Genomic DNA, 21,377 nt, shown 5'->3' on the forward strand with positions numbered 1-21,377 from the left:
CTGCAGCACAAGTTATTTATTTGCAGATTTTCGATCCTCTAATTAGAATACTACTGTACCGCTATTATCATTAGACGGAGAAATCCGTTTAAAATTTAAATTAGATTTTGAGGAACCCTGGTTCTTCATGTCCTTTGCCACTAGCAAATTGCCAGAAAAAAAAACACTTCGACCACCGTTTACAGCAGCATTGGAAGGACAGAAGCACATTGAAGGTCTGGGAATACACTGATACCTCCTCGAGGTGGTTGATTGCGCTTACAGCCTTATGCTGACGCGCTCAAGTTGAAGACGATCTTGATCTTATTATCTTAACACTTATTAATAATAAAGTAATACAGTACGTATTCACTTTCAATTGGATTATTTAACGCACCCAATATCGTTGGCGACCATAAGCGATGAAGACGGAGCCATCGGCGCCGCGTGTGCTCGAGCTGCTGGCGCCACGCTTCGCCGACTTGAGCGGCGTATCCGGCAGCCTCCCCGTGTCACTTGATCTGTCCGCTTCCTTGGACGTGCAATTGGTCTTCTGGGAGCGAGAAGGGGTCACCAAAGAGCTCGAGTGCGTCAACGTGGACGAAGGCTGTCCGCGCTGCAAATTTGAAGCTTTCTTGCGTGGTCTAGTGATCCTTAAGCGGCGTGGCGTCCTACATATCAATGGAGCGTATGCAATGGACCCAACGGGGAGAAATTTTGCCAGATTGCGACTTCAGATCGAGGGGATGCACGAAGTTGCAGCAGTCTCGAAGCTCGACGAGTTTGACTTTGTCAAGTGCCATCTCGATAATTACAACAACACTGGAGATTGCGTGACGGAGGATGAGAAAATTGAAGCAGCAAGACGCAGCAAGTGCCACGTCATGGGGTGCAAGCTGCATCGCTGGCAGACACCTCGGACCCAAGTGACACCGGAGAGAACGCCAAGAGCTGCGCCGCCCAGCTCGAACTGGGATCAACGGCGGTCCGGTTTGGATTCACCCAGCCGTGTGCCAGTGAAAAGGGAGAGTCCGGTGTCCTCTCCAGCTTCGCCACTCTCACTACAATCCCCCGTAAGTGCCCCATCGCCGGCGCCGAGCGTCGTCGAGTATGCTGTTTCTCTTAAAGACGAGGAGCCTGTGTTGTGTGAGCCTGCACCGCACCGGAGGCTGAATCTCCCTGATGTTTTCCACAGTTTGATGGCTCGTATTGAGGCTGAGCCGTCGGATTTGTGGAGTGCCGATGTTGTAGGACTGGATTTGACGTTATACGAACATCAAAGACGAGGATTGAGCTGGATGATGAAAAGAGAGAGTGCGGTATTGTGGGATACGCTGTTGCTCCACCCGTTCAGTGTTCCCGGCAGAGATAGTGATAGTGACGTGGAGTTGGAGACAGAGTTTAGTGAGACCGCTTACGACGCTTGCGGTGGGATGCTCTGCGATGAGCCTGGACTGGGTAAAACTATCACGATGCTGGCTCTGATCCTCCTGACAAGAGGACAGTGGACATCAAATTTGCCCGCTCGAGTGGATCCTCCGACGTCAAGTTCAGCGAGTGTGCAGCTCCGTTCGTCGTCTCGAGGTCGCTCTCTCATAGCCGAAGACTTGGTGAGCTCACGTGCGACCCTCGTTGTGGCTCCAGACGCGCTGGTTGAACACTGGGCGGAGCAGATTGACATGCACGTGGCGCATCAAGGGCTGAAATTTTATGTGGACAGAGCAGAAAAAATACAAGAAGCGCTGCCAAGAAGTAAGAAATTGGCAAAGTACGATGTCGTAATTGTGTCATTCTCTCGGATGGCCAAGGAGTGGAAGCTTCATCGACCTGCATCGGCAATGGAAAGGCACAACATCTCACGATATGGCTTTGAAGATCAACCGGATCGATACGTTGATGGAAGTCTCCGTGGCGACGTGTCTTCTCTACTCTTGGTGCACTGGTTGCGTATCGTCGTGGATGAAGGTCATAAGCTCGGCGGTCGAGCCCCCACGCAGCTGATGCAAATGTCACGCCTGCTGTGTGCAGAGCGACGATGGGTGATGACAGGAACGCCGTCGCCAAACACTTTGCAGTCGGCAGACCTTCAGTATATCCATGGGCTTCTGGTTTTCCTACGCAGTCAGCCGTACGGCCGACCTGATGGACATGCATGGTCAAAGGCGATCGCTCGTCCTTTCCAGAGGAACGAAGTAACGGGGTTCTATCGCCTTCAGCATCTCCTCAGTCGGATAATGATCCGACATACCAAGGAATCCATCCGTGACTTCCTCCCACGCCCGATCCGTCACACGGTTGTCGTTGATCCAAGTCCGAGCGAGTTCAAGCTGTATAACGCCATCGCGGAAAATGTTCGGGCAGGTCTGGTCATAACGACCATCGATTTACCGAAAAGCTCCTCTCACACACCGGGCGACGTCCACCCGGACAGTCTTTTGCATCGCAAGAACCACCAAGGCGCAGGACACGTGGAAAGCGACCTTGCTATTGCCTTCATGGGTGGATACGCTGTCGACTGGACCGTGAAGAAGGATAAGATGAAGAAAAGCTTAGACAAATTGCGGGATGCCGGAGTGAATGAAGCTCGCATGTCGGCTGTCTCAAAGTACTTGGAGAGTGTGCTCCACAAAGAGAAGACCATTTGCAGAGAGTGTGGGCTCGAGCGGCGCTTCCTCATGGTTCTACCGTGTGGACATCTGTGCTGTGCGCACTGTGTCGAGGATATCAAGAAAGAACTCGGTGAACCTTGCTGTAACTTCTGTGGAGATCCCTATGACGAAGATGACTTCGACTTCTTGCAGCCAACTCTCACCGGTGAAATATCGGCTCGAGGGCGAGACAAAACAATCGCTAAACTGCGTGAATCGGAAGTTCCTGAGTCGAGAATCGCTACTGTGACTGGCTACATGGACTCTCGGAGAGCAAAACCGGCCATCGAGTGCATAAGTTGTCATCGACAATTACACTTGCTGTTACTTCTTCCTTGTGGCCACATGTGCTGTGCCAACTGCACGGAGAATCGCTACCAAGAGGCAGGACCGAGCTGTTGCCTTTGCCATCAGCCGTATTCCCGCCAGGGGTTCAAGTCGCTGCAGCCTGGAATTCACGCCGAGGCGCTGGACGACCACGACCAACGGAGAAAGAAAGTGTCAATCAAAAAGAAGCGCAAGCGCGTTGGTCAGCCAACCAAGAAGACAGTTAGGCTGGTGAACGTCAAGCGAGACTTTTGGAAGATTGAGTCAAGTAAAATATTCTACATGGCGTCTAGAATTCGAGAGTTGATGAAGGAGTTCGAGCAGCCTTCGCATGGTCGACGACGCGAGCTCAAGGTGATAATCTTCTCGCAGATACGTGAGAGTATCTGGCGAACTAAAGTCGCGTTCGAGCAACAGGACATCCCCACTGCCGACTTCATCGCGCTTATCAATCCTCGCAAGCGCATTGAAAACTTGGAGGTGTTCCGCTCTAGCCCAAATGTTCACGTACTTCTGTTGTCAAATTTGGGCTCCCACGGCTTGGATCTGTCTTTCGTTACGCATATTTTTCTACTGGAAGAAATCTGGGATAAGTCTGTAGAACAGCAAGTGATCAGTCGCGCACATCGAATGGGAGCAACGCACTCGGTTGTGGTGGAGCAGCTATGGATGAGAGGGACGGTGGAATGCCAACTGACATCCGTCAATCAGCAGCTCTTTGAAGGAGAAGGACCTGAAGAAGATTGCGAGACGGGACAACATCAACCTACAAGAGAAGAGGTTCAAGAAGCGTCAAGCACCGGCAAAAGCAATTTCCAGGCCATGAAGATGTCGTATCTCCTCAACAACTTGCGGGTTCTGCCCGATGATGTGGCTGCAAAAGACGGCGAAGTGCGCTTCTCCGTTTTGGATGAGAATGAAGCCGCAATTCGGCAGGGAGTGCACACCATCTCAGAGTCGGGAGACGTGACAACCGTGTCAACCATGCCAATATCGCCAAAGGAATGTACAGTGGCGTCCGCTTTTATAAATCTTAAAACAAGTACGACGTCCACCAGACAGGCTGCTCCACGGATTACTGCGAGAAAGCCGGACTATCCTCCTGACATTATCGTGATTGACGATTCTTCGTCGGATGAAGAACACAAGAGTGAGAGCGATGGTGAAGATGAAGTAAGAGTTCCGTTGCGAAGGCACTTCAACCGAGTGAAGCAGGAGCCAGAGTTTATCGAGATCAAAGACGAAGACACCGAGTCGGAAGGCTGAAGTAAATGACAAAGATCAAGTGTTCTTTCAATCAACAGCAACATGTAGTGGATGCATTAATTTCTTCGTAGTCAAATTATACAAATATTTATCAGCCGTAGTTTTGCGTGCTGAAACTTGAGCAAATCGTGTCAAAACTTTTTTTATCTCACTCCCCACCACGTGAACGATGCTGGCAGGACGTATGCGCGAAGAAGGTCGCTCGAAAACTGCCCGATGAAAATCAGCGTCATCGTGACGAACGCCACTACCGTCAGGTGCCAATTCGAAAACACTTCTAACGTAGAGAGAGTCTCGGCAGCCACAAAGCTGAAAGGGTCCCGCTGGATCATGTCGTAAACGCCTCTAGGCACTTCGACGCGCTCGATCGCAAAATCCTCATTGCGCGTGATGGTAATTCCCAAAGAGCTCTACAGTAAGCAACGTCATGTTAGCTTTGAGACCATCATGTAGAATATTAGAACTGCAATACCTTGTCAGGCATGTGGCGAAAGACGTCGAAGGCAACATCTCCAGCGGTAAGCCTATGCGCAACAAAGTGCAACAAACTTTAGACAATCAAACCATGTCAACACACGTGATGAAGCTGTTGCTCACGAGACGAGCGCGCTGTCGTTCACTTCGCCTTCATTGATCAATTGTGGGAGGCTCTGCTTCCGAATCCAGACGGCATTGAGGTATACCCACTTGAGTGCGCGGTTGACTTCGTTACTAGACGTCAGCACTTGAGCTGGGTCTCTGCTGAAGTAAAAGCACACATGCAGAACTCGTGAGTACATCCTGCCCCAATGTGACGGCTTTGCTTCAACACACACCTGGCTCCAACGATTTTGGGCAGCACAAGCGTAATGGCTTCACACACGAGCGATCGGGCACGGTTTCCCATCCGATGGCTGATGTTATGAGCTCGAGAGCGTTCGCGATGGTCTCGAATTGTCCGCCTCAGGCTTGCGTGCAACCAAAAGCGAGCTGACTCGGCTTTCAGCATGTTGTTGATCTTGTGGCATGTGGCTCGCGCCACTAAAAGGTCTTCAGCAGTCAGGAAATGCGCTACTTCAAACTGAACTTCGTAAGGGAGGTTGAGAAACGTGCTGTCTCTTTGAGGGCTGCAACCAGAAGCATACACAGTCAGGTTAGCGTCGTAGCCCCACATAGTTCCTCACTACATGTCCACTTACTCTTGTGCCAGTCTGGCTGATACACCTGCTACCAAGCGACGTTCCGCTTCAGCAACGTACTCCACTGTAAGCTCTCCACAAACGCACGCCGTAATTCCAGTCGTGGTGCCAAACTGAATGGCGATAAGGAGATCTCCAGGCCACAAGAAATCGTAGGATAGGTACCAGCCGCTGCAGAGCGAAGCCACTTCCATCCACGAACGGCGCGTGTGAGTGGCGAAATTCGCCCTAAAGTACAATATACGCTCCTGAAGAATCATGCCGACCTTGCGCGTAGGTTTCCAGATAACGAACATGTCTCCAACAAGAGCAAAAATGACGCCACTGGTGGTGGCCAGGACGAATGCCACCTCGATGCTGCGGAGATGCGTGTAAATAATATTGAAAGCCACAGCACCGACCAGGCCCAGCAGACTCATCACAGGGAGGGGCAGGATCTGCGTCTTCTCCGCCTCGTGTCTATCTGCTTCTGTACAGAGCAACGTAATTGATGAATGTCAGTTAAGTTGTCTTACAAGATTATAAGCAACCCACAACTTACCGTTCAGCGGCATGGCTCGCGCACAGTTTCGAAGTTGCTCTCCGCCCAGCGTCACGAGCATTCCAGACAAAATACCGACCTGGACTGCAACGACTAAGTCGTGGTAGATCGCGTAGCTGCCATAGATAACGCCCATGAAGCAGCCGAACTCGACAAAAGAGCGTACTGGGTACTCTCTCCAGTTTTGGTTCACATTAATAAATCGATCCTGCAAGATCACACCTGCCCATCGAGTTGGCTTGAACAACACCAGCATGTCAGCGAAACACAGGAAGGCGATTCCAGCGATAGTGGCCAGAAGCACGGTGACTTCGAGGCTGCGCATGTTCTCAAAGATCCACTGAAAGGTGCCCGACCCAATGTACGCAAACAATAGCATAATGGGAAGCGGTCGGGCACGATTGGACTTAGCATTACTGGCACTGGGAGTTCCTATGGGAGACATCGGTGCAGCAAGCACCTCTTCGTCAGCGAGTAGACCCTGTCCCCATGGAATCAATTTCGACCGGTTTTTTCGAAAATATTCACCTGACAGCGTGACTGCAATTCCAGAGAAGGTGCCAAGTTGAAGCGCCAACACGAGATCATCGTATAGTGCGAACGACCCGCAGATAACTGCAAACCATGTGAAAAGCTCCAAGAACGAGCGTAAGGGCTCCAATTGCCAATTCTCCTTGGCGTTTGTAACTCGCCGTTGCAACAACAAGCCCACCTCACGAGTGGGTTCCCACATCAGGAACAATTCGCTTGCTGCCAGAAAGAAAATTCCAGCAAACGACGCGAGACAGAACGCCGCCTCGATACTGTCAAAGTAGTGGTAGATGGAGAGCAGAGAGACCATAGACGCATAGGTGATCAGAAACAGACAGAACAGCAGCGCACATGTTGCTGTTAGCTGCATACGCATGTGCGTTCCAACCGTCAGCTCGAGACGCGAGCACACCCAGTGGCCCCCGACCGATACGACAATTCCCGAAAGTGCAGCAAGTGTGAGCGAGCTGAAAACTGTCGAGGAAGCTGCGAACGTCCCAACGAAAACGCCAACAAACACCAGCGTCTCGACAAACATGTGAAGCGGAAAGACAACCCACTTGTTCTTGAGCTGCTTCACTCCAGTGTCGAGCAGTGCCGCAGGATGCAGCTCGTACGGAGCTGGACTCGTCAAGTATCCTACCGACGCTGACATCACAACATTGATTGCCGAATACTGCGAAAGTGACAGCGAGAGCCTGTCCTGGTTAATCACAGCGAAGAACGTCGAGCACATATCCAGTGTCGACACCACCATGATGCCCACAAACGTCCATTTGACTCGTTTGTACAGATGGGGATATCGCTCTTTCACGAAGCTCAGAGCACGATCCGACCACGACTGCAGCGTGTCACTAGGACAAACTTTACTCACTGTCGACTCTGCAGGAATATCAATCATTTGTGGCGAAGCGCACGAGATCTCTTGCAGTTGAGCTCCATCATTTACTTCAATATCATCCCAGCATTCACGAGAAAAAGCGATACAGAAGGCCGACAGTCCACAAGAAAACAAAACTCCTGGTAGCCCATAAGAGACCTTGCGAGCGATGAGTGTGATGAGGCCAACACAAAACCTGGCTGCCAGTCGTCTAGCAGTGCGTGTCAGCTCCCTCAAAGACGGTTTCCTGCCGGACAGTGCGAGCAGCGTAAGCGTGGTCGCAGCCACCGCGATAAAACTCAGCATCAGCGTCAAAGAACTTGATGGAACATTGGCTGCACGCACAATCGCTGCATACACTTGGAAGAGGAAATAGAGCATCATCACGACCACAGGAATGAGCTTCACCCAGTGGTCAGCGGGCATCTCCACAGCAGCCTGTGGGCTCGGCGGACCCACGAACCTCGGCCGACTGGCTGAGGCCAAGAGCTCACCACTGAGAATAAGAAGAACGCCACAGCACGTGCCAAGCTGCAGCGAGAGCAGCATATCCTTCGTCGTGCTGTAGTACAACGTCGTTGCACCAAACGTTCCTGTCACCTCAACAAGTGATCGCAGCGGATGCCGTTCCCAGTTCTTTCTAGCGCCCACAATTCGTCCCTGGAGTACAATGCCAGCTCGCCGAGTGGGTGCGCAGAGTAGCAGCAGTTCACTGGCAAGGATGAGCGACGCGCCGACGAGCGTAATGAGCAGGTAGTTGAACACGAGTTGGTCCACCGACTGGAACTGCTGCATTTCCTCATCAACGTCCTGTCCGAACACGTAGGAGTGCAGCTTGCTCCCGGTGTCGGATATAATGTACCCCACACAGACATACGACAGCGCGACCTTGAGCCACACCATGCCTCCGATGCCTCTCATCTGCTGCGGGTCCAATCTCGTCTCCAAGAGGTGCAAAGATGCCGCCAGGAAGTCGCTCACGAAAGCCAGCAGTGCCGCCGCTACTGCTCCCACCGCTATGGCGATGCAGCCCGAGTGCGACGCCGTATACAGAGACAAAACGCTCGCCATCCACGTACAAACCTCAAGGAACAATCGGCGCTTCTCATGAGGCCACGAGCGCGGGTTGGAGCGGTCTAGTAGCAGCTCACTGACGCGTTTGGTCCCTGGAAGTCTTCTCAGCACGTGGCAAATACTCAGGTAGCAGGCGCCCGCACTCGAGACTAGCAGAGTGCCGCCGATCACGTCGTGCACTCGAGGCGACAGTCCTCCACGTGCGAGAGCGAGCCACGCAGTCAACACTAGGCTTACTTCCAGCGCCAGCACACCAAGACTCTGCGAGCGACTCATGCGCCGCTCCGTGGGCTGCACGGATGATAGCTTCAAGGTGGAGACGAGCAAGTCGCCCAGCTCGTAGGTGGGCGCGCTGCGGTCGCGCACTTTGGGCCACGACGCCGTTGCCAACGCCGTGGCCGGAGATGCGCGTATGGACGTCGTCCTGGACGCGTCTGGAGAAGAGGCAGGTGAGTTGCTGAGGCAGGTGGGTCGCTTCCTGCCGCGAACGTTGTTATGGAAGGCACACTGAGCAGGTACCTTACTGCGACTGTCTTGGGTTAAGGAGTACCGGTAAGGCTGGGTGGTGAGATAGGTCTCGTTGAATCTGATACATCGCGTGTTTGGGGAGGGGTGAAAGCTAAGAAATAACCGACGATTAAGAGGAGGAATCATCTGGCGTAGCTGTCCGAAGGATGAAGTGAATTTGCTTGACGCATTGCTGTCCCGTCATCACTTCCCCGTCTTTGGCAGGATTCGCTCGACGATATCCGCGACATCCACCAACGCGTCACGCGGAGGAAGTTTCCTAAGGCCGGGGAGGAGATCTTGCTGCTTCTGTGGTCCAATTTCGGCGTGCAAAGATTACAAAGATTACCTCAGCGCGACAACGAGTCGCTGTGCAGACTGCTCTCACTCTGCGGTCAGACTCGGTGTGGACCTCACAGAGACCATGTTGAAGGTTCAGCTACGAGCTGGCAATTAGGACAAACACGACTAGCCCCATCAGCTGATTATTCGATCCACGACGTTATCCCAACTAAGTAGCCGCTGTCCATATGAGCTTGCTCTGTCAAAGGATCTCTGGCAAGGATACCAAGGACAGACACAGGGTGGAGAAATTACGACACGAGCTTAAACACGAAATAATCTTCGATGAGTTTAGTCCTTGCCAGCTTCTTCTGTCTCTGCGATGCTCGACGAGGAAGCATTGGGATATACTCGACACATACCGGAGAAGGAAGATCCACGGTGCTTATTTAAGCCGCCAGCTCCACGCTCTTGCCGCTGGCCTTCGACCACTTGAGCAGCGCTTCCAGCATCACGTTGGGGTCGGCGTCGCCCTCCACGAGGATCTGCTGCTTCTCCACATCGCACTTGACGTCCGTCACGCCTGTTAACAGCCAAGAAGAAAGAAGGGGGCAAGGAAATCAGCATTGCATCAAGAGCAAGCGAATCAGGAGTGAGGACGCACCTTCGATCTTGCTGAGGATGCGCGTGCAAGCGCTGGAGCATCCATCGCATGTCATGCCCACCTTGAATTCGGTCACCTTTACCATGCTTGTTGCTTTTCAGGGGCTTCTTGAGGCTCGCTCGGTGAATTCAGCTGTGCGATAGTCCGACACGTGCCTTCGATCGGGATGCCAGGAAACGTATGCTACTTCGAAGTATAAACTTTTGCTAGTACCGGTATCGGCATTGCCCAAACCCGTGTAGAACCCGGATGGCAAAATGTTCACGTAACGTTACGCAATCTACTGTCTGTGAGTGAGCCTAAGACAGCAAGAGCAAGAAAGGGTTTACAGACGAACAGTTATTAATATGATAGTGACGATGGAAACATAGCATCATTACTGAATGGGTGTTGAAGCAGTTTCTCATTCGACTTTTACTCGAAGTTGGAGGCGCACAGCATAATTTGTGCTACTTACTAGCTTCAAGTCTTGAAGTGCACTAAGCTTATTAAAAAGCCTGGGTGAAATTGCTTATGGGAAATGGACGATAAAATTCACCGAATAATACATGAAGTAGTGGGAAAAATTCTAGAGATACCGTAAAAGTGTAGACTCTAAGTGTGGTTTCCGGTATGCCGAAATGTGGGATCGGTAATTCGATCTGAGACATGTATTTCAAATATTCAAAGAAATCGAATTTATAAAAATTTGAGTGCCATTCATTTGTAAGAAGGATTCGCGTGGGGAAGAGTGAATGGTACGGAAACTTGTTCCGTTTGTTTGACTGCCTATACTGACGTGTGACGTGCTGGGGCTATACGGCAGAGTGAACGCGAAGAAGATCCCGATGGGCAGGTGGAGCGGGGTCACATCCTTCTCCAAGGTCGAGATCGTCTATTAAACCTTCGCGCTAGCCGCGAGAACCTCGAGAGAACCAGAGAGCTGCCAAATTCTCAGCCGCTCCGGCAAGCGACGCAATCTGCTGCGATAAAGCTAGTGGAGGAAGTTCTGAACGAAGAGGCCGTGGAGGCTCAGGTACAGCAAATGCGTGCGGAGTACGCAGCAAAGCACGGGCCTTCGAAAATGATGCCAAGGGAGCGGGCTACGGCACCACCGCAACGTCATAGGAATCGCATTAGCCAGCGCGATTGCCGACAAGGACGTTTCTCCGAGAATGAGGTGGTGGAAGAAGATGAAGAAACGCGGCTACAAAAATCATGTCGTTCGCCAGTTGATGATGTAGCTGCAGCGCGACAGTTTTTCGAGCTGAGTGGCTCGTCATCAGACGAAAGCTCGCCCGTACCTTTTGTCGCCACACAATTGCCGCTACTTGGAAGCGAACTGAAGTATCTGACGGATAATACGGTGCTGGAAGCCCCAGATCGGGCCCAATTTGAGAAATCTAAAGACTCACAATTCGAGAAACCCGATGAAGCACAGTTCGGGATACGTGAAAGCGCGCACTTCGGGATACCTGATAGCAAACATTTCGAGAATTCAGATGACGTCAATTTGGATATACCGGAAAACTACGGCAACTGCAGCGACGGTGTTTTGAACGGCTTCCCTTCGAGGTGGAGCTCTTGGAAACAATTTCATGACGGACTTAAATCGTTTAGTGCCCAGACCAACCAGTGTTTTATTATTCGATCGTCACAGACCGTGAAAAAAAGGAATATGCAGATGAATGACGGTATTCGACACTTTCCAATTGCATGGAAGCATTACTTCAAAACGCTAGTGTGTACGCACGGACACAAGCAACGACCACGCGGCAAAGGAATCCGAGTCCACAGATCGGTGCGCTACACAGGTTGTACCGCGAAGGTACACGCTCTGTTATCGAGTATGGGAACACGACACTACATTTACGTTCGCAGTTCTGGCACTCACAACCACAACCTGAGTAGCACGCTATGGGACTATTACGCAGCCAATCGAACAATTCAAGATCCCGCGCTACTCGCCACAGTTTCTGACATGCGCGCTGCTGGTTCCTCGCCTAAAGGCATTCTTGCTTGGATCCGCAAACAGACAGGTTATCTACGTAGAGGCTGACTAATTCCACAAATTACTTAATGCTTTTGTGTGTGATTTTATTTACATATAGGGAAGAAAACGAAGCTCAAAGATGTGCATAACATGCTGCAGGAGCTTAAACATGCAGCAAAGGGATCAACTACAGACGTTGAAAGAACCGAAAGCGTGCTACGTGAGTTTACCAAGCAGGACGAGGGGAACACGGCAAAGATATTCGTGGACACCACCAGAGAGGTGGCTGTAGCGGTGGTCTTTCAATCGTCTGGGATGAAAAGACTTTTCGAAGCTTTTCCTGAAGTTGTAATGGTAGATACAACTCACGACACAAACACGAACGCATACAAGCTTTTCAGCTTTGTTGTGCATGACTGTTTTGGAAAGGTACACTAGTAATGTTTATATGGAATCATTTCGACAGTTAACGAACCTATTTGATGTTTGCGTAGGGTCAGTACGTTCAACACGCATTGGTTGAACGGGAAACCAAAGAAAATCTCCGTCTGGTTCTCCATACATTCAGAAAGAACAATCCCGGCTACAAAAACGTGAAAGTACTTATGACAGATAAAGCTTTCCACGAGAAGGAGGTTCTAGCTGAGGTTTTCGAGGGAACTCGTCAACTACTTTGTCAGTTTCACGTGCAGCAGTGGTTCGCTAAGCAAGTGGGGAAGTTAGTTGTTGGAACTACGGAGACAAAGGCTATAATTGAGGCATCTATGGCTCAATTGATAGACGCCGCGAGTACCAGCGAGTACGATAACCAGAGAGCTTTCCTTCTGGACCTACTTGGAGGAGACACGCAACACAGGCTGTGGAAATTGTTCATTAACAACTGGGATAACATGCAAGAGCAGTGGGTCCGATATAAGCGTGGTAACATACCCCACCTTCGAAACAACACCAACAATCGGCTTGAATCAAAGTGGGGAAAGCTCAAACAGTTGATCAGATCGGACTACGGGATTGATGAGTTGGTCTCCGCGCTTATAATGATACAAGAATGGGCCGAAGACGAATACGTGGAGGAGTACAATAAGGCAGGGTCAAGACCTCCAATGGACGAGCATCAGGAGCTGGCTCATCTTGGCGTCGTTGTAAGCTCGTTCGCTTTCGATCTTGTGAAATCTGAATTCATGTACGCATCGTCGGGTGACGCTGATTACGCCTTCACAAATCACGACAACCGAGTGATCATGCAGAGTCGCCGCTCTGGAAAAAGCTACGATCTCGATTTACAGGTAAAACTATATAATTCTTTGATTTTCAGAGATTGCTAAGTGTGTACAGATCGGGATACCTAAATGTAAAACGGGCGACAACTGTACTAACGACTACCCTGCTGTTGTTTTTATAGAGCTACAAGTGCGACTGCGCGTTTGCCCAAACGCTTCTGCTCCCGTGTCATCACGCAATGTACTACAGCAAGTTAAACGGCAACGAGAGCATTCTTCCACCACTCTCTCTTATTTGCCCCCGATGGTTGCGATCCCACCCAGCGAATGACATTACGAATGGACCAGTCTTGCGGGGGAAATTCGAGTACCACAGCGTGATGGCTAAGAACAACGACAAGAAGCAATTCCCTAGTCCGACCTCGCTGCCAAAATCTGTCAAGTTTTCAAATGCAAAGATACTGGGTGAAGAAGTCGTGACGCTACTAGCGCTCCAGCCAACACCCACGTTTAGTAGGGGCATGCAATGGCTTACACTTTTCCGGGACGCAGTTCGAACTGGAACATTGGAGGATTTCGTCGGAATAACTGTCGCTCCAAACGCGCCAGGTCCTGAAACAGAACACGATGAAGCAAAGCCCGCAACGTCAAGCTCCGGCTCAAAAATGAAAGAGCAATCGAACGGAAAGCTCGGAAAACGTAAGTACGCTTTCACGAAGCCAGTGCAAAACAAAAAACTGTCAAGAAAGGCCCAGACTAAAATAACGCGTATTCAGCGAAAGATTGGCGTGCGCACCCTGGCAAAATTGTGCAAGGACCAAAAAAGCAAGCCGGCAGTGACTCCCATAATGCTCGACTGTGTACTGTCTGGAAATTATTGCTACAACGTGGTATCGGAGAAACTATCTTTGTTGGATTTACCGGTATGCGAAGTAAAGGGCAATGCCACGATTCGATTTCTCGAGGACAGACAGCGGTTAACAATTGACGATGTGACTCACCGATTACCTGCGGATAAAATAACACACGCGTTGTCAGTCCTGCCGCTAACGAACGTCGAGAAGTACGTGGCGGTGTGGGAGGAATACGGAGATGTCACCCGAGAACAACTTATGTTCCTAGAGCGATATGGAGACGCAAAAAATCAGATTGAGGATGTTGAACATACACTAGAATGGATTGAGGATGTAAAATGGAGGGCTACCGCTGTTGAAGAGGTTCCTGTCATGTTTTGGGAGCCACTTCAGGAGAGAAGGGTACGTTGACTTCTCGCACACGGTTACTGCTACGAGAAGTTATGCGAGATTGGATACGTGCTAACGTCAGTAATTTTTATCATAATACGTTTCGCAGGACTACATTCTACAGCAAATTAAGGAGTTACCCCTTCGTTTATTCTCCGTTGGAAAAGAGGCTATCGATGGATACCGTTTGCTCAGCTTTCGACGAAACCAATGGCTCAGCACGACAGCCATGATAACAACGATGAAAGTGTTGGCTGAGAAGTACACTGACGTCGGTGTGGTGAGTCCCTCCTTTCGCGAGCCGAAGGAACCCGACCGAAAGAGAATAGTCGCAAATGCTTATAAGGCATTCACACCCACCAAGAGCAAGTTGATTGGGGCGCTAAACTACGATGGAGCACACTGGGTAGCCTTCTTCATTGACGTGGGGGATCGGGTCTGCATACTCTTTGATCCACTACAAGAGAATATGAACTACGCAAAAATTAAAGCAAGCATCAAGGAAGTGGTGGAACCTCTGTTGCCTGTAAATACCGAGCTGACGTACGACAACTACACATCGTGCTTTCAGCAGGACAGCGACAACTGTGGATTGTGGTGCCTCATTGTTCTTGAGCTAAGTTTAACTGGTATGCCATGGCACAAGGGATTGTACCAGCTGGTCCCGTATCTGCGACTGCGTTTCCTGAGCCTGTGCTTGGGCTACGTTGAGGAAAAGCGATAATGCTGAGTGTGGAATCTCGTATTGAATTGCGACTTAAACTTTTCATCGTACTGCATTCATGAATGCTTCGTTTTGCTTTTGTTTCACTAAAATGTCTGCATTTACTTGCTCAACCTGTACAGTAACGTTCGTTGAGATCTACATTAACTGAATTCGCAGAATCTGCTCTATGCATTCCTAAAGAAGACCATTCTGTTGGTATACGTTTTTTAATTGCGTGGCTGCTGTGAGTGGTCTAGCCGTAAGTGTATGCGCTGTTGTTTTAAGTGCTGTAGCCGTTGCTTCGTCTCGGTAATAATGAAAATGATATCGTGTTCTGTTTTATCGCGGTGCTGTGGTATCTGCTGCTACGGTGTTGTACTGTGAAGGTGTAACTGTGAGTTCTGCAGATTTCTCTATTTTTAGAGACGTGATGTTGTTAGAGTGCAGCCCTCTTTGGCAAAGCACGGCCAAGATAAAAAACACGATCTGCTGTTTCGTGTTTTTTCCGGTATCTCTAGCAAGAGCCGAAGTAGTGGCAGGCATTATTTGCTGGTGCTGCACATTTATTACGCACCGATGTGTATCAGGTACGATTTGATCATCTCACTACAGTAGTATCAAAATGTTAAGGTGTGTTCGTCTGTAGTCTCGGCATCTGCAAACGATAGCTGCCGGGCTGACAAAGTATGACAAATTAAAAGTGTCTATATGTGTATGTGTCAATGAAATAAAGCACCAAAGCAAAGCTTTTACATCGCATCGCATCCTGGCAATTGTTGACAAGGCAAAGGTGCACTTCTGGTGTACTGTACATGTACATGTACCCAGTGGGTACGCTTAGCCTTAAATCAAGGCGGTGGATCTATGACTTTTAGGACTTTAAAAAACCGGTCGACGTATTCTCTGTAATTAATTTGTTTCCGCATCGTAACTCCGCTGCTGCTGGTGACGGTTGCAGCATCATTGGGCAAGAGCGTGGGTATGTCCATGTTCGATTGCTTCAAGACAAACTCGGTTCCTCCGTACAATGTAGTTTGTGCCCCTTTTTCATGAATGTAGCGATAAAATACATGGACATTGTTTCGCGCACAAACCATCCTCCGTTTGCAGTTTAGCTCAAGTCAGCCAGGCGCGCATATAGCGTCGATATGTCACTCATCTGGCGATGTCGTGTGCACATGGAGTTGACAATTGCATCCTGTTCACTTTCAAGAAAAACTGTGAGTGTACATGTCATGTACATATTTGTGGTACCGGTACATGTACCGGTACACGAGTTTGTGGCTGTTAGATTTTTTAATTTACAAAAATGAAAGTATTTTTATTACCGCAACGTAATGAAACGTGAACAATCAAAGTTTCAAAAAGTTGCAGGACATGGCGGCGTCCGCTGCTTCCAGTTTAGGTGTTGCAGTCGGTGTGAGCCGCACCATCGAGCTATTAGCACCTGTGTACGATGAAGTGTGTCAACACCCATCAGGTGGCGCGACGAACGTTCCAGTGATGCTGCAGCGCACGGCAGATGACTGGATCCGGCTCGTGTTTGCTGGACCCAACGTACGGAAGGATGTGGTATGCGTAAACGGAGCTAGCGGTTGCCGCTGCGACTTCGTGCGCTTTTTACGGGCTCTGCTGGTGCTTATGGAGCGACAGATCGTGGTGATGGATGCCACGTACGCCACGACGCCGCGAGTCATCGGCCAGAAACGCGTCGCGACGCTTCAGTTACGCGTGCGCGTACACGATGACGCCCAGCGCGGCACGTCTCTCAAGGACTTTGACTTCGTTCTATGCCACCTACAAGCCACTGTTCTGACCATCGTGGCACGCAACGAACAGGCGAAGAAAGAGGCTCTTAATGCTGCACTAGAGGCGGCCAAGAACACCTCGTGTCATGTTGTGGGCTGTAAACTGCACCCTTGGGATAAGGCCATTCAACCCAAGCAAAAACTTAATTTGCCCGACGTATTCCACAGCTTAACAAGCCAAATGGAGGTGGATCAGATGGAGATCCGAGACGACGCCACGTACGTGGCTCGAATGACTCGCCTGAACAAACAGGTCGTCATGACCGACCTGCCTACGAATGTGCTGCAGAATATTGTGTGTCTTATGAACGCACGCGGCCTCGCCTCTCTGAGCGGTGTATGCTCGCTGTTTCAACACATGGCCTACGAAGTGGTGCCTGGCCTGAATCTTGTGCTTTACGAGCACCAGCGGAGAGGACTGAAGTGGATGCTGCGCCGCGAAACACGGACATTGAGTTGCATCCCTCAGCCACATCCATTTATCTTATCTTCCGAATCAAATAGTGTATCGGCAACGGCGATTGATTTGATTGAAGACAGAGTTATCTCGCACCCTCATGAGACCGCAAGGGACGCGTGTGGAGGCATGTTCTGTGACGAGCCAGGGCTCGGCAAAACCATCACCATGCTGGCATTAATCCTGCGAACAAAGGGACAATCTACAGACAACACACCAGTTGATTACGGTGCGTCTACAGCTAGGCCAGGTTTACGCTCGTCCAGATCTCGACGTCGCTCCGTCAATGCAGAGGACCTGGTGAGTTCTGGAGCTTCTCTGATCGTCGCTCCAGATCCGCTGGTCGAGCACTGGAAGTACCAAGTCGAGGCGCATGTTGCACCGGGTGCCTTGCGGATATTTGTCGATCCTGGTGTTGAGTTCAAGCTGCCATTCAATTTCGATCTGGCTGAGTATGATGTTGTTATCACCTCGTTCACAAGACTGGCGCGAGAATGGAGACTTCACAGACCAACATCCGCCTTGGAAGCACGTATGCCCGAACGATATGGCTTTGAAGGTCCTCAACGGTATGCTGACGGAACTCTTCGCGGAAATGTATCTTCCCTTCTGACGGTTCACTGGTTGCGAGTCATTGTAGACGAAGGGCACAAACTGGGTGGTCAGACTCCATCGGATTTAATGCAGTTAGCTCGGTTAATTTGTGCTGAACGACGATGGGTTATGACAGGAACACCGACGCCAAACACGCTTCAGTCGGCTGATCTCCGCTACATGTATGGACTTCTCGTGTTCTTGCGCAATCGACCATACGGAAATCCGGATGGACAGGCTTGGGTGAAGGCGATTGCTCGCCCGTTCGAGCGTAACGACATTGTTGGATTCTATCGCTTGCAGCATCTGCTCAGTCGGATCATGATGCGCCACACGAAAGAATCAATCCGGGAGATATTGCCCGAACCGACCCGACGCACCGTGTTTATCGACCCCACGCCATCCGAGTACTCACAATACAACGGCATTGCCGCAGCTGTCCGTGCCAACTTGGTCATTACAAATATGGACCCGAAAACGCCTGGTCACCAGCATCCAGATAGCTTGTTGAACCCGGTCAATCGGAAGGAAGCATTGCGTGTGGTCTCCAATCTTCGAGCTGCATGCTGCGGTGGATCTGCTGTGAAGGTTTCGCTGGCCGACTCATCTCGACTGGATACGATTAATATGCTGAACGCGCTCAGTGTAGATGGCGAGAACATGGGAACCGTGATTGATTACCTTCGAAAGGTTCAGCTCCAAGGGATGGTAACGCAGTGTGGATGCTGCAAACGCAAGTTGCAATTGCTTATGATCATCCCATGTGGACATTTGTGCTGTGCGGACTGTGTGGAAGATCGAATGGAAAGGGTGGGGCCCATTTGCTTTCGCTGCAATGCTGTGTTTGATCGCGAAGCCTTTCAAAGACTTCAGCCCGGATTTGAGTTTGAGCTGGTGGAAGCTGTGACGTTGGAGGCAAACGACCCTGATCGAGATCAAGAAGCAAATGGCCAAATTGCTCGCCGGCAGCCTCGTCGTGCGATGGATTATACTCGTGACATCCATTTTATTGACGCTAGTAAAGCTTTTTACGCTGCCACTCGAATTAAAGAGCTGAAGGAGGAGTTCTTACAGCGCAACATGAATCCAAGCAGTCGTTCGTCGCGACGCCAAGCGCGTAATCTCAAAGCCATCATCTTTTCGCAGTTCAAGGATCACATCTGGCACACAAAAGTTGCGTTCGCTCAGCAGGGTTTGCATACCGCCGATTTCATTGCAGGACTTAGCCCCGAAATCCGGATGAAACAGCTTACGCGCTTTCGCAAAGACCCGAATGTGAATGTCCTGCTGCTAACTGAGGTTGGTTCGCATGGGCTGGACCTCTCTTTCGTCACGCACATTTTCTTGATGGACGAAATTTGGGATAAATCGCTGGAGCGCCAGGTTATTAGTCGAGCTCATCGGATGGGCGCTAACCACGCTGTGGTCGTGGAGCAATTGTGGATGCGTGGCAGTGTGGAAAGCCACATGTTGAAGCCTCATGAATTATCCGACGAAAACCAGATCGAATTAGAGGAGAAACCAAAAGTACTTGCTTCATCTACTCGAACTAGAGCACAGCTAGGGGAATCTCCGGGAAGATCGCCGAAGAAAACTAATACTGGCGGAGGAAAGATGTTCAATGCTCCCAGCAAGAAGCGCAAAAGGCATCGTACGGAGGGGGATGTACGAACTGCACCAAAAAGCAACAAGAACACTATTCTTCAGCGCAAACTCGACTACGTTTTGCACAAGTTGCGTCTACTGGAAGAGAGCATTGTCGGGGAGCCCGGTCAAGTACGATTTTTGGTTGAAGACGATCAAAAGAATGTGGTTCGACAAGCAATTCATGTCATGCCCAACCGAGGATCTCGCGGGAGTACAGCAAATACCCAGCTATCGACACCGACAGTAGCTACCACGACTACCCCGTTGTCAACGGTCCAGACCACTGCACGCTCACGTCTGCAAGTAAGGCGGGTAGTTACGTTTGGGGAGGAACCTATGCAACTTACTTCTTCAGACAACCCGACGCCTGAACATCTGTCCTCAAATGAGATAGTTGTGATTGACAGCTCTTCAGGTGAAGAAAATAAAGAGGGAGACGACGGGGAAGAGAAAGAAGAAGATATCGAAGCAGTCACGATGGTGCAGAACTCTCGATGGAAGCAGAGACGAATCGTTGCTGCCTTAACCTCTAGTGGTGATGATGAAGGAAAACCACCGGCTGCTATTGTGGTGAGGGATGAGGTGAAGGCGACCAAGACAACAATGATTGTGAACTCCAAGGCGAAGGCAGTATCCTTTAGAATAATCGACGATGACGATTCAGAGACGGGTTCCGAATGACTCGATCGATCGTTGACAAAAAAACGAGAGTTGTAGATCCGTATTATTGTCCTGAAGTGTGGATAGAACTGAGTTATGACGATGGGCTACTTCGAGAGTTAGCTCCACACGGCTTCGTGACGAGAGGCGTTGGCCTCTCCAGCCTCTTTGATAATGGAATAGAAATTGTCGCCAGAGTTCTGGCACATATTCTTGTCCATTCGCAATTGCGCATTTCGCAGGAAGCCGAGGAACTTCCTCTCCTGAGCACTCAGATCGGGATGCCACACGTCGATGATAAGAACTATCCGGCTACGGCTGCCATTGTCGTTCCACGCTTCATGTTCAAACGAGTCGTCAAAGATAAAACACTTTCCTTCTTGCACGTCCACCACTTCGTCACCTGCACGAAGTCGGCATTTGCCTTCAGGAACCACCAGCGGCAGATGACAACGAAGCTTTTTGTTGGTTGGACCATGGTGCTTTTTGACATGGGTGCGTGGCGCCAGTGCAGAGAAAAACGCGTGGTCGTAGTGCCCGTCAATGGACTCAATAATAGCAGCAGTCTTCGGACACAACTGCCGGTTCGCTTGGAAGTCGACGTTGTGCAGGAACAGGTACAGCACATTCCAGTCGCCTGCGTCGTGGCCAGCACTACCCAGCCCGTCCTTCGCCTATGAAAACACATGCATCGTTGGTTGGTCACGATCCATACCAGAAGCTAGCAACATCGCTGCTTACGTCGATATCGCTAGCCCAGGACGGCGCTCGATAAGGTTGGAAGGCTGACGTGGCGCTGTTCTTTAACGACAAGAGCTCCTCCTTAATAACCGTGAAGTTTCTCTCCAGCGTCTGCACCCATGGGAACTCACTGCAGTCCCACACGGGTATCGCGCGCAGTAGCGGGATCAATTGGGGACACCCCACCTGCCACGCTGAACAGTCGTCAGGAATCCGCAGCTGGTTGAGCTGAAGCACGATCCACTTGCCCAGGTGACGAAAGGCTTCACGATCTGAGTCGGAGCCCAGCGACCGCTCGATCCACTGCAACGCTATCCGCTCGCTGAATGTGGACACGCCCCAGGACCGGACCAGCACTCGAAGCTTTTCCTCGATGTGGTGCTTATCATCATCCAGCATTGCGACTGTGAAAGCGCAATCTTGAAAAATAAGATGGCTACAGGGATGGTTT

At 50.5% G+C, this 21,377-nt stretch overlaps 6 protein-coding genes across 6 annotated transcripts; 3 read left to right on the forward strand and 3 right to left on the reverse strand.

Moving 5' to 3' along the window:
- Positions 1 to 401: 401 nt before the first annotated feature.
- On the forward strand, positions 402 to 909 carry PITG_03009 (uncharacterized protein; the record flags this gene model as incomplete). The annotated part of the gene is made up of 3 exons (XM_002906069.1): positions 402 to 667; positions 762 to 775; positions 845 to 909. 3 exons carry the CDS (start codon positions 402 to 404, stop codon positions 907 to 909), a joined length of 345 nt encoding a protein of 114 aa, XP_002906115.1.
- Positions 910 to 1,178: 269 nt separating this feature from the next.
- Positions 1,179 to 3,651, forward strand: PITG_03010 (uncharacterized protein; the record flags this gene model as incomplete). Its single annotated transcript, XM_002906070.1, has 3 exons — positions 1,179 to 3,268; positions 3,338 to 3,551; positions 3,631 to 3,651. The coding sequence occupies 3 exons, from the start codon at positions 1,179 to 1,181 to the stop codon at positions 3,649 to 3,651; spliced, it is 2,325 nt and encodes a 774-aa protein (XP_002906116.1).
- A 712-nt stretch (positions 3,652 to 4,363) lies between these two features.
- Positions 4,364 to 8,700, reverse strand: PITG_03011 (F-box protein, putative; the record flags this gene model as incomplete). Its single annotated transcript, XM_002906071.1, has 9 exons — positions 4,364 to 4,630; positions 4,693 to 4,744; positions 4,818 to 4,958; positions 5,036 to 5,326; positions 5,399 to 5,867; positions 5,940 to 6,345; positions 6,400 to 7,324; positions 7,388 to 8,326; positions 8,402 to 8,700. 9 exons carry the CDS (start codon positions 8,698 to 8,700, stop codon positions 4,364 to 4,366), a joined length of 3,789 nt encoding a protein of 1,262 aa, XP_002906117.1.
- Positions 8,701 to 9,179: 479 nt separating this feature from the next.
- On the reverse strand, positions 9,180 to 10,002 carry PITG_03012 (uncharacterized protein; the record flags this gene model as incomplete). Its single annotated transcript, XM_002906072.1, has 2 exons — positions 9,180 to 9,796; positions 9,878 to 10,002. 2 exons carry the CDS (start codon positions 9,960 to 9,962, stop codon positions 9,663 to 9,665), a joined length of 219 nt encoding a protein of 72 aa, XP_002906118.1.
- A 6,394-nt stretch (positions 10,003 to 16,396) lies between these two features.
- PITG_03014 (F-box protein, putative) lies at positions 16,397 to 19,944 on the forward strand (the record flags this gene model as incomplete). Its single annotated transcript, XM_002906073.1, has 3 exons — positions 16,397 to 17,513; positions 17,577 to 19,828; positions 19,933 to 19,944. 3 exons carry the CDS (start codon positions 16,397 to 16,399, stop codon positions 19,942 to 19,944), a joined length of 3,381 nt encoding a protein of 1,126 aa, XP_002906119.1.
- A 286-nt stretch (positions 19,945 to 20,230) lies between these two features.
- On the reverse strand, positions 20,231 to 21,325 carry PITG_03015 (aspartyl/Asparaginyl beta-hydroxylase, putative; the record flags this gene model as incomplete). The annotated part of the gene is made up of 2 exons (XM_002906074.1): positions 20,231 to 20,859; positions 20,927 to 21,325. 2 exons carry the CDS (start codon positions 21,323 to 21,325, stop codon positions 20,305 to 20,307), a joined length of 954 nt encoding a protein of 317 aa, XP_002906120.1.
- Positions 21,326 to 21,377: the final 52 nt, after the last annotated feature.

This window comes from Phytophthora infestans, genomic scaffold, assembly GCF_000142945.1.
Source record: "Phytophthora infestans T30-4 supercont1.4 genomic scaffold, whole genome shotgun sequence".
Taxonomy (NCBI): domain Eukaryota; phylum Oomycota; class Peronosporomycetes; order Peronosporales; family Peronosporaceae; genus Phytophthora; species Phytophthora infestans.